At 36.4% G+C, this 13708-nt stretch overlaps 1 protein-coding gene across 2 annotated transcripts in view; it reads right to left on the bottom strand.

Moving 5' to 3' along the window:
* BMPER (BMP binding endothelial regulator) overlaps positions 1-13708 on the bottom strand; it is a 308190-nt gene that overhangs the window by 216971 nt on the left and 77511 nt on the right. For both annotated transcript variants that reach the window (XM_007499951.3, XM_001365000.4), the window contains exon 4: positions 350-432. In XM_007499951.3, coding sequence (XP_007500013.2) covers positions 350-432 — 83 coding nt within the window. The remainder of the gene's footprint in view (positions 1-349; positions 433-13708) is intronic.

Below are 13708 nucleotides of genomic sequence, written 5' to 3'. Positions count from 1 at the left end.
TCAGAATGATTCTAAATCAAAGAAAGAAAACAAATCTGCTCAAACAAAACTGCTTTTCTGCTTATTGGAATTCATGGCTTTCCTTAAAGCTGACTTCACAGGAAGACTTGCATTTTCCCCAAGGTCTTATGCATCTTACCCAGTTTTCCCCCCCAACAACATTCCATGAAGTTGAACAATTCAGCTGTGTGTTTCCAAAGCCTACTTGTCTTGGGGAACTCCTACATTCTGACAAATGTGGCAATAAATAGAAGCAAGACTTGAGGTTCCCTTTACATGAAAGGGGCGGTTGAAATGGGTCAGTGGAATCCCTTTGGAAGGGACTAAAATTTCTGGCTGGTCTCCTTACCTGGCACTGGTGGAGGACACAGGGGTTACCTGGGACCTGCCATTTTAGGGAGCTGTTGTAGGTGTTTCCTTCGTAGCTACAGCCTAGGGAGAGAAAGAGAGACAGAGAGGGTGAGAGATGGGTCATGTTTCTTCTCTTTTGATAAAGACCAAAATAATAATAATAATAATACAAATCAGTCCAAGAGTTGGAATGTAAGGACTGTTTTTCAGAAGACAACTAGTGCAGTGGAAAGAGTGATGGATATGGGGCCAAAGGACCTGGATTCTAATTTTGCCCTTGTGACTTATTACCTGTGAGACCCTGAACCTCGGTTTCCTCATCTGTAAAACCAGATCTAGGATACACAAGCAACTACATTGATTTCAGCTCAATATTAAATTGACATTTTGTAGTATTCATTCTTAGCTAGTCCTCAGCTTCATCTGAAGAGGAAGGACTATGCATAATTAAGTTCCCAGAGCAGAGGATGCTTCATCTTTATATTCATGCCTGGGGACAGGAAAAGAATAGGGTGTAGCTTAATGTATCCCATGGGGAAGTGAGACAACCACCATGTGGGAACAGCAGCTCCTTCCCTGAGAAGCCCTGAGTCCCAGACTCATTGAGAACTTAGAGGAATTGAATTTTTTCATCACCATCACTCTACAGAGCTGGAAAGCCACAACCAAAGGGGGAATCTGGGAGCCAAGGAGGGTCTGGGAGCCAAACCAAAAACTGGTACATGATTAGGTTAGGAAGGAACTTAGAAGATCATTGGAGAAAAGCGCCTTAATTTGGGACAGAAGGATCCTGGAGGTCAGACACATGGAGTGCCTTGCCTGGGGTCATGCAGCTGGCTTGCTAAGGGCAGAAACAGGACTTGGACTTGTAGGGAAGCGAGGCATAGTTTCCATGCTTTTCCCTCAACTGTGCCTTGCTGCTGCCTTTCACTACAGGGCTGAGGAAACGTTCAATAGGTTAAGTACATCAGACACTCTCACAAACTTGGCACGGCTCGCCAAATTCTCACAGAATTATGAATGATTGAAAACCACTCAGTGGTACTTTGTTCTCCAATTCCTACAAATCAAATTACCAAAGGATTCAGGGATGCAGTTGATTGAAAACATACTCGGAAAGCTGCATCTATTTTATATATGTGCGTGCATATAAATATCCTTTGTATTAAGCGTTGCAAAGACATAAAGACTTCAACCACAGGAGCCCCCAGCACACACCACTGCCTGAACAAGCATAAATGGAATCAGTTTCCAACAATAAAAACCAATATTGAGCAATTTGTATGAAAATAAATCATGCCCCATAAATACATTTCCAATAGAAATACATGGCTGACCCATTCCTTACTCAGCTAATAAATAACTTGTTCCAAGAGGTGGAGAAGGAGAGGGAAGGAAACTAATCCAATTTATGCCACTGCCAAGAAAATTCAAACGCCTTCAGAGCCAGATCAGCCTCTAGTGTTTCCATGTAGTTCATATGTTTTCAGTGTCCCTGGATACATCGAGGATCTTTGGTTCACTGGGTGTGGGCTCCATACATTGGCATAAATCATGGCCCTACCATGACTTGGTAGAATAACTTTGTGGCATGTCCATCACTCTATGGCCAACCTAGTGAGAGGACTCCCCACCTTTAGCCAGGCCTGCTCCTCAGAGGACGGGCACAAAGGTCAGCACCAGGCAGAGCTAGACACTTCAAGCAAAAAGACTAAAAACCATTTTCTGTTCATGCCATCCCCCCAATGACATAATGGCCCCCTCTCCCAATTACTTTCTAAAAGAACTATCTTATAGTCATTCTGTATGTTTAAATGTTTTATTATATAATTGTTACAAATATTATACATGCATATATGTTATTTTATCATTATTATATATGCTTATATAATGTTGTTATATAATTTGATATAAGTGCTATTTATGTAATGCCACTATTGCATAATTTTATGCTATATCTATATATTATTAAATTATAATTATTACAAATATTATATGTATACATGATGCTATATAATTTTATATTTTATATATGCATGTATTATTATGTAATTTATAAAAATGTGATATATTGTTATATAATTATTATAAATGTTATATGTGTGTTATAGAATTGCTATAAATGTTATATGTATATCATGTTATAGAATTATTATATCACATATCTATATATTATTGTTATATAATTATTATAAATGTAATATGTGTATATATAATATTATTTTATGTTTTTATATTGTATAGGTAAATACTGTTCATTAATTTATATAAATATGTTATATGTATGTATATACTGTTATATAATTGCTATAAATTTTATATGTGTGTCAGATTATTATATAATTATTATATTACATCTATATATACTGTTATTATATAATTATAAATTTGATATATGTATATATAATGTCATGTTGTATAATTTTATATTGTATAGGTATGTGCTGTTCATTAATTTATATAAATATGATATATGTATGTATATTATTATATATAAATGTTATATATGTGTCATGTTATATGATTATTATATTACATATCTATATATACTGTTATCATATAATTGTCATAAATATGATATGTATATTGTTATATATGTTTAAAATGTCTATAAATATTTTCTATAGAAATATAAATGTTTTATATATAATGTTAAATATATATCATAGATACAAATTTTTAAAATTTTAGATCTTATGTAAATGCTACATATGTACATAATGTTTTTATATAATTGTTATATTACATATCTATATACTGTTATTATACATGTGATATATGTATATATCTTATGTTACATTTGATAATTTAAACTTCTATATGCTATTATATAATTAATATAAATGTGATATATGTATATAACTGTTATGTAATTATTATGTTATATATCTATGTCATATTATTAGGTAATCTACATTACATAACCACATATACTGTTATATAATATGTAATATAATTTTATATTATATATAGGTATATATTATTATAAATGTGATATCCTTACATACTTGTTAAAATATTATATATGTATAAAGTGAAATTACATGATTATTATTTTAAATTTCAAATTTTAAATTCTTTTTGAAAGTAATTTTAGGTTAACAAACATGCTACCTCTCCAAATCCAGAAAATGAACTCTTCTTAGAAGATACCATGAAGATGCCTCCACAGACCACAAGCTACATCAAGAAGATCCAAAATGAACTTTGGATGTGGTTGATTGAACTAAAGGTTAATTGAACATTTAATTTGAATGTATACTCTTAAGCCAAAAGGGGACTGCCCAGTAACTGGCTTTTTGTCAATGCGCCTAGCATTTATTGGTTTTGTTCTCTTTTCCTCTTATCCTCAAATTATTGCAATTTCAAAGTTAGTATGTTTACAAGACCCACTGGAGAGATTAGTCTTCCACGGGTCTCAGGGGGGAATGTATGATTGAAAATCTGTTACGCTAAAAAAGAACTACATATCCCAAGAAAACACTGACTTCCTGTCATTGTATACTTCCTGTAGACAGAAGATAAAGGGCGTGGGCTTTGGAGGCTCCTGCTCTTTCTGATGTAGAATCAACAGTGATGGTGGTGAGTGGGGATGGCTACAAATGGCTAAGCAGCCATGGGCACGTGCTCTTTATTTTATATCTTCTTTATTCCTTGATTTCTAATGATCATTAATAAATCTCTTAAAAATATAATATTATTATTGAGATTAAATTTTAACTTTTACAATATTTTATCCTTATTATAAATATTATATATATATATATATATATATATATATATAATATGTTATATAACGTAAGGACTAGACTGGTGATTTATTTATTGTAAGGAATTCCCAGGGAGGAAATTCTCTCTACTGAAGCTCTCTGAATCTTGTGTATTAGAGAGCAGCCTGGGGCACTGCAAGGTTGAGTCACTTGCCTGGGTCTCCCATGTGTTAGAAGCAAGCCTTGAACTCAGTTCTTCCTAGTGTTTGGTGCATTTGGGAAAGGTTTCATCAATGTTTGTTGATAGACTGATTGAGGACGCTCTTGTGAATCCTCCATATCTTGATAGAAACTGTCAGAAAGCAGACCTTTAGGGGCATGACGGTCGGAAGCTCAAATGGTGGCAGGGTAAAGAGAATGTTTGCTCTGGTGTCAGAAGTCTTCGGTTCGAATCCTATCTTTGATACTTATTATTTGTGTGAGTTTGGCCAGAGACAGCTGGATAGCATATGCCACAAGACTCAGAATGAGGAAGACTCATCCGCCTGAGTTCAAATCTGGCTTCAGACAGTGACTAGCTGTACTGCTACCCTGGGCAAGTCATTTAATCCTGTTTGCCTCCGGTCCGCATCTGCAAAATGAGCTGCAGAAGGAAATGGCCAGCCATTCCAGTATCTTTGCCAAGAAAGTCCCAGATGGGGTCACCAAGAGTCAGACATGTCTAAAGTGACTGAACAACAACAGCAGGAGTTTGAGCAACCCGCTTTCCATTCCTGGCCCTGGGTCTCCTCATCTGGAAAATGAGGGATTGGACTTGGCTTCTTTGGAGATGCCGGAAACTTTCACTCTGTGGACTTTAGAAGATCCTTCATGTGGATTAACAAATCGTTACAAAAGTAGATGGGATGGTGGCGATCAGACAAGAAGGTGAGAACTTTGCCTTACTTCAGAGGTACAGGAATATCTGAATGCTCTGATATGCAGAAAAGTGCTGCTAAGATGGTACGCTGAAGCAAATCATAGATAGGCAGAGACCTTGGACGCCGTCTCATCCCATCTAATTTTATAAGAGGAAACGGGTTCAGAGAGTTTAACTAACTTAGCCATAGACACACAGATGGTAAATGTCAAAAGCTGGATTGAAACCCAAGTCTTGCTGATTTCATGGAGAACCCACTTCCCCATGTGCCCAAGATCGCAAGTTCTCACTAATACTCACAAAAACGGAAACGAAAATATCTCCAAATTTAAAACAAAACAACAAAAAATGGAAAGACGAGAAGAGTCAGGACTAAAAGAGACTCAAGAGAGGAAAAGTTTCAGAAGAAGAAAGAAAAAGAAAATGATCAACCAGGGGAAAAACCCTACAATCTGATGAACAAAAATGATGGATTCGGAGATTCTGGTATAGGCACAAGAAGACAGAAAGAAGGATCCACCTTTGGCAATAGTTCTAGAGAAGGACTTCAAACATCCAACATCGTAACTAACCCTTTCAAGTATTGAGGGAAGAACTTCCTTTGCTCAAGAGTTCATACCTCTAAGTGGAGACGGTCACCAAAAAGAAAGGAATGGAATAAGATTCTAGGAAAAAGCAACAAGAACAAAGGAAGACTCAGCTAGAAGAATAATCGGCAACGTCTAAGCAAATATATTGCCTCGGAAAGGCAGTTTAGAATGGAAAACACAGAGCAAGAATTAAACCACGCAAGAGAAGTCGCCCAAAGTCCGGAGATTCAGGGATGGGTTCAGGGATGGGTTACACAATATTGGAATCCACCAGAAAGATATCCCAGCTTCAACTTATTACATATATTATCTGAATATTCTAGAGCTCAGCGGAGGAAAGGATTTTGTAAGCAGCTAAGAAGAAAAACTAGGAGGCCCAGTGGATAGAGCCCGGGGTCTAGAGTCAAGAAGTCCTGAGTCCAAATCCAGCCACAGACACTTAACTAGCTGTAGAAATGAGCAAATCACTTAACCTCTGTTTGCCTTCATTCACTGGAGAAGGAAATGAAAAATCTTTGCCAGGAAGACCCAGTGGTCGCTATTGGCATCTATAGTCCACCAGGACACAAAGAATCTGACAGGACTTAGTAACAACAGGAAGAGGACCACCACTAAGAGAGCACCATCAGGTCAAATCAGAAAGCAAAACCAGAAAAGGTTCTGCCTTGCCTTATCCAAAGCAGAGGAAAATCAGGCTTGGGCCAGAATCCTCTACCCAAATAAAGAGAAACTAGAAGGCAGAAAATATGTTTTTGATTTCCTGGGGCATTTCTGAGCCTTTCTACTGGAAGAGGAGAACCTAGTATGGTCTTTGATATGCAAATCAGCGCAGCAAAATTCCAGGTAATGCCTAGAGAGGCCAGTCCAACAGGGGCCCTTTGATGTGCAAATCCAAGATGCATTTCAGGTAACTTAGAGAAAGCTTTGAATGTCTGAATTACTAAGGGGGAAAGCAATGTAAATACTATGCTGGTTTAGCAAAATAATACCAGGGTTATGTTGTGCATTTATCCTAAGCTGGTGAGAGAAGAAGAGAAGAGAAAAGAAGATCCCAGAAGGAGATGAAATCAGGATCTCTTCTCTCCAAACTTCCCTTTTACTGTGGAGGATACCAGCATCCTTCCAATGTCTTAGACTCAGCCTCATGGCCATTCTGGACACCGTCCCACACCCTTATCTTCAAACCAATGGCCACCTTTTGTCCTTTCTTTCTCCTCAATCACTCTCCATTCTCAGAGTCGCCATATTAGTCCAGGTCCTCAAGCCCTCAAGTCTAGAGTCGTATAATAGTCTCCACATTAGTGTCCCAGCCTCAAGTATCTCTTTATATCCCAAATGAATAACTCAAAGTGATCTTCCTAAAGCTTCTCCACTATCCATCTCTCCCCCAACCATACACACACACACTCCCTCTCTCTCCCCCCTCCCTCTCTGTCATTCCTGTCTCTGTCTCTGTCTCTATCTCCTTCTTTCTCTTTCCCTCTCCTCTCTCTCTCTTTCTCTCTCTGACTCCCTCTCTCTGTGTCTCTCTACCTCTCTGTCTGTCTCTGTCTCTCTCTCTCTTTCCTCTCTCTTTCTCTTTCTCTCTCTCTGTCTGTCTATCTCTACCTCTCTGTCTCTTTGTCTTTGTGTCTGTCTCTCTATCTGTCTCTCCTCCCCACCCCCCAGCTCTTTTGCTTTCTCTCTCTCTCTCTCTCTCTCTCTCTCTCTCTCTCTCTCTCTCTCTCTCTCTCTCTGTCTCTCTCTCAATAAACTCTTTATTCTCATAGTGATCAAGTTGGCATTTAAGTCCTTCATAACTTGGCTCCCTGCTACCTTTCCAGGCTTTTTACACTTCACTCCCCTCTACACACTCTTTGACAACACTGGCCCTGACTATGCCCCATGCCTAGAATTCCCTCTTTCTTCACCTCAGCCTCTTGGAATCCATTTTCCCTTCAAGTCTCAGCTCTAACTGCATCTTCTACATGAACTGACTTTCCTCTATGCCCCGATCCCAGTTGATAGTGTCCCCCATACTCCTGCCTCCTAATTTTTTTTTCATCTGGTATTCACCCTGCATATAATCTATATGTAATTTCTACGTCCATTCCTACATGTAATTTCTACGTTGCCTTCCTTATAGAATGGAAGTTCCTCAAAGGCAGAGATCACTTCATTTTCAGGTATTTGTATCCCCAGCTTCTAGCATAGTCCTTAGCACACATTCAATAAATGCTGGTTGCTTGGTTTTATTATAACTTGGAATGATTCAAGAAAAAGAAAGGAATTGGGAGGGAGAGTCCATGTAAAAGTCACTTGAGTCTACCACGCTGCAAAAAAAATTAGGTTGTTGTGAACTGAAAACTGCTGATTGGAGGGTCAGCCTCTGGAAGGGCTTCTGATCTATTGTAGCACTGAAGTCATTTCTCTTCAGAAAGCTTTAATGGACAATCAAGGCAACAAAAGCTTTTGACTAGGTTGACACTTACACAGCATCTAGAACATTTTGTTAGGGAACTAAAAGTCACAAACCACATTGTGTGGGGAAAGGAGAGAGGAATGAATGAAGGGATAGGTAACAATAAAAACAAACAAACAAACAAATAAAAAGGTAGTGGGATGCGTAATTGGAATCTTTGACTAAGAGCATCACTAATACTGAATAAGTAAAACCTGGGTACCCATGTTTTGAGACATTTGCTCTATCATCTTGCTAATTATTTTAAAAGACTCTCAGCTCTCACATACATCTTTGGTCTTGGAGAGAAGCCATTGACCCAATTTACTGGTTAGTGCTAGTGTAATTAGTAAATTGATCTTGCTCAGAACTTTGTCTCTCAGGATTTCTCTTGTGACAGAGGAAAGGAAGGAGAGTGTAGAAGGTTAATTTTTCTAAAATTCAATTGGTTGTAGAACAAACTTAGAAATTATAAGATCAAAAGCAAAATGAATGCAACCAAGATTAGAAGACAAACAACAAACTGGAGGAAAAAATCTTTAAAGCAAGTGCCTCTGACAAAGGCCTCATTTCTCAAGTAAATAGAGAACTGAGTCAAATTTATAAGAATACAAAGCATTCCTGAGCTGACAAGTAGTCAAAGGATGTGAACAGGCAAATCTCAGATGAAGAAACTTAAACTGCCTTTAGTCATATTGAAAAAATGCTTCAAATCAATATTAATTAGATGAATGCAAATTAAAACAACTCTGGGGTAATACCTTAATGCCTATCAGACTTGCTAATATGATAAAAAAATGACAACTATTGGGAGAATATGGAAAAATCTGGGACACTAATACACTGTTGGTGGAGCTGCAAACTCATATAACCATTCTGGAAATCAATTTGGAACCATGCCGAAAGGAGCATACAACTCTCCATATCCTTTGACCCAGGAATACCACAATTAGGTCAATATCCAAAATAGATCAAACCTAGAGAAAAAGGACCTACTTATACAGAAAATACTTATAGCAGCTCTTTTTACTATAGGAAAGAATTAGAAACTATGGGGACATCCATCAATTGAGGAATGGCTGAGCAAGTTGTGGTATATGAGTGTAATGAAATCCTATTGTGCCATGAGACTTGATGAAGAAGATGATCATGAAAAAACTTAGAAAGACTTTTATGTGACACAAAGTGGAGTGAGCAGAACCAGAAGAACTTTGTATACAGTAACAGTAATAATGTATGATAATCAACTGCAAATGACTTAACTATTATGAATAATACAAGGATACAGAATAATTCCAAGGGACTCCTGGAGGAAAAGGCTCTCCATCACCATAGAAGGAATTGATGGAGTCTGGATGCAGATTGAAGCATGCCTCTCTCCACTTTATTTCCTCCATGAATTTTTCTCTATTGCAAGCAATCTGTGTCTTCTTTCACAACACAATGAACACGGAACTATGTATTGTATGAGAGCACATGTACAACCTATACCATATTACTTGTCCTCTTGGGGAGGGGAAAGGACCAGAAGAGAGTCAGAAACCATGGTTTGCAAAATATTAGAAAATGATTATCAAATTATCATCATGTGATCTGAAAAAAATATTTTAAAAAAAGTTACAGAATCCAGATTAATTAGATAAATGCAAATTAAAACAACTCCGAGGTTAACATCTTATGCCTATCAGACTTGCTAATATGATAAAAAAAAAAGAAAATGACAAATATTGGGAGTGTGCCCATGTGTTAATGTGATAATAATTGTGTATTTATAAAGATGAATGTGTTTATAATTTACTGAGTAGAGACGTAGAGGTAGGTGTAGGCCATCTATGTACTTACAACTTCTAGTAGGGCTCTATTATTGAGAACCCACATGGATTTTTCTACGTATATAAGAGCAGAACTGGACTAACTCTAGAGAAGGAAATGTGCGCTAATGATAAGACAAATGATATAGCTCCATGAGATAGAAGAGACAGCTATATTTAAGAATGATCAAATTAAATATTAGTTCTTGATGCAATAGAGAGAGTGTTGTTTCTTGGGGTTGCAAAGACCCAAATTCAAATACTGTCTCCCACATTTACTAGCTTTGTGCCCTGTACAAGTCACTCAACCTTTCTGTCCCTCAGTTTCTTCATTTATAAAATTAGAGAGTTGGTCTCAGTAGCCTCTAAGGAAATTTCCAAATCTACAATATAGTTCTATGACAATTTCTGTATTTAAAGAAAATAAAGGGGCTATAGAGTCAAAATAAAAACAAGACACAACAACATATTACTTACAAAATCATACAATCATACATAAAAAAGAAAAATGTTTACATGTCCAAAATGAAAGGTGGGAAACATCTTATTATCCATTGAATAGCTCCAAAAAATCAAGTTGTAGCCATGATTTCTGAGAAAGAAATTCAAATTATAATGAATTAAAGAGAAATGAGGTTGGTAATTTTTTTCTGAATTAAAAGATCTTTGACAATTAAAGCAATACATAATAAGATTTATCTATCTAGGCATCTAATGGCATAGCAACTTTTTTCATACAAATGTTATTGGAATAAAAAAGAAAACAATAGAAAAACATTAAACTGGCTGCTTTAACAATCCACTTAACATGTTACAGTGGGTCAAATAGAAAGATAAACTAGATAAAAATTTGAGCATTGAAAGAATGCTAAAAACATTAGATTTGATAGATCTCTGAAAAGAACTCTATGGACTTAGATATTCTATTTTTTATTCTAATCGAATTTACAAAAACTTATCAGAGTCCAGGAAAATTAAAAAATGAAAATAAATGGAGAAGGGCATGAAATTTAAACACTAATACAATTAAAATAGTTACCAGCAAAAAAAAGAAGGATCAAAACATGTGAACCTAAAAGGAGACTAAAAAATATTTAAGATTAAATTGTGAAAACAATAAAAAAAATAATAAAGGATATAAAAAATTAATGGAATATAGTTAGAGACTGTAAACATATTAAAAGATAAGTTTATTCAGTTTACTATTTAAAATTAGAAATTCAATTATACTTTCATATATACAACAAATTATCACAAAAAGTCACTAAAGGAAAATTAATAGAGCTGAAAAAACTCATATTTTAAGATCAATAATATCAAATCCATTAAGAAGTTTAACTAATCAAAAATAGAGGTGAAACAAATTACCAAAATTAAAAACAAAACTAATGCAAGTCACAATAACGAAGAAATCAAATTATTAGAGGAACTATATACACATACATCAGCAAAACCAAATATAAAAGAAATAGTTAATATCTACAAAAATGTAAAAGGATAGCATCTACAAAGAAGGAAATAGATTATGTAAAGAAGCTATGAGAAAGAAAAATTCAATAAACCATTCATAAATGCCCATATGTGGATAGATAGATAGATAGATAGATAGATAGATAGATAGATAGATAGATAGATAGATAGATAGATAGATAGATAGATAGATAGATAGATAAGATGGATGGATGGATGGATAGATAGATAGATAGATAGATAGATAGATAGATAGATAGATAGATAGATAGATGGATGGATGGATGGATGGATGGATGGATGGATGGATGGATGGATGGATGGATGGATGGATGGATAGATAGATAGATAGATAGATAGATAGATAGATAGATAGATAGATAGATAGATGGATGGATGGATAGATAGATAGATAGATAGATAGATAGATAGATAGATAGATAGATAGATAGATAGATATAGACAGGTAGGTAGAGAGCAAGAGAGAGAGAGAGAGAGAGAGAGAGAGAGAGAGAGAGAGAGAGAGAGAGAGAGAGAGAGAGATCCATGTATGTATGCGGGGAGGGGGGGATAGGTATTTAACTTAAACTATTTTTCTCCCCTATCCTTTTCAGTTTAAAGTCTTTCTTGATAAATTTATAAAACACCAGGTAAAATGTGTTATTTGTTTGTATAATCAGAGCTTGTTAAATATACCCTATCTCTGGTAAAGAGCATGTTCTTCCAATATTTTAAGTTATATTACAGAAGTTCTAATCTCATTTTCAGTGACCATTTTTTAAATCTGCTACTTTCTTCCAGAATTGACCTTTCTTGCTGAAACCTTTTATTTCTTTTTTTTTAACCCCTTTCCTTCTGTCTTAGCATCAAAACTGTGTATGGGTTCCAAGGCAGAAGAGGAATGAAGGCTAAGCAATGAGGGTTAGGTGACTGGTCCAGGGTCACACAACTAGGAATTATATGAGGTCACATTTGAATCCAGGACCTCCCATCTCTAGGCCTGGCTCAAAATCCACTGAGTCACCCACCTAAACCAGAAACCTTTGATTTCTTTCAAGTACCAATTTAACCCTAAGGTCTTTTGCTTCTTAATCGGTACTTCGGATATCCTTAACAACCTTTTCTGGATTAATTTGGATAATACTGTTTGACCCCAGCAGGAATCACTCCAGGTAGGTCATATCGTAGCTCTGTGCCCCCAGGTAGATAACAGAGCTCTGGCATGTTCACGTCAAGTTACTGAAAACTTTTTAGCTTGACAGGGCTGACAGAGCTTATTTCTACCATGCTGGTACCATGGACTCCAAGAACCCAGGAAAACCTTCATTCCATGAGGAAGTATCAGACTAAGACTTCTGTAGAGTTGACATTGTAATGAAGGAACACAATTATATTGGAAATCAAAATCCTTCAGTCTCTCAAAAATTAGATTCGATTGCTCCTGTCAATTGGCTCTGCTTTCCTACCCTCCTTGCCATCCTCTTCATCTCCTTCCATTGCTCCCTAAACCTTCTGTGATTTACATCAATCTATCTTCTCCAAGTTCACTTTCTGATTCTTTTTTGATCTTGTGCAAATGGGTTCTGATTTCACAGATGGCTTAGAATAACCACAACCAGAAGTATCAGTGCCACAAAGGAGTCAAAGAGATCTACTCTGAGACACCAGATGGGGGCTGAGAGCTAAGAAGGATAAAATGTAGACAAGCCCAAGAGTATTCTACGTCCCTGGAAACATGGTAGAAATGAGAAAGAAGTTCACTGGGAATTTCTTCGACCCCTCCTCCCCTATGCTGTGCAAGCATTTGCTTAATGAAAAATAAAGTTAATTTTTGGTTATTTGTTTTTGTTTCCCAAAATCCACTTAAAGTGCTCCTGTCCCAAAGTGCTACTTTATCCCTTTTTTAAAAAAATTTCAGATAAAATGCAAACTGTATAATGCTTAACCAAATGAGACTGAATTTAGGAGGCTTTGAAGTTGGTTCATTGCTCTATAGTACAGGGAAACAGAACAAGCATTTCTGCCACTATTCATTGCCTCCTGGCAACCTGATAAGGGAAATCCAAGCCTCTGAACATGGTCAATAAGCTACAAATTACTCCAGTCCAATAGAATTGCGTGTGTGTTTTTTTAATGAACTACTCCCTCTCCATCCCCACCCCCCACCCGCCAAGCATAAGCATATGGCAATGCAATCAAAAGGATAAAAAGAAAACTTGACTAGCAGTCCTGGGGCTTAAATGGTGTCCTTAGGAGTTCATTAACTACAAGCCTTTATGACTCAACTAGACAGTACCAACCAGGAATTGGGCAGGAATTTTTGCTTACTTTTGGGTAATGGGAATTTTATAGACGAGCCATTTCCTTCATTCCCAAGAGAATGGATCAGACGTACACATTATAGATTTAGACCCTGG

Source organism: Monodelphis domestica, chromosome 7 (assembly GCF_027887165.1).
Source record: "Monodelphis domestica isolate mMonDom1 chromosome 7, mMonDom1.pri, whole genome shotgun sequence".
In the NCBI taxonomy this organism is placed as follows: domain Eukaryota; kingdom Metazoa; phylum Chordata; class Mammalia; order Didelphimorphia; family Didelphidae; genus Monodelphis; species Monodelphis domestica.
This window is presented reverse-complemented; position numbering and strand designations above follow the sequence as displayed.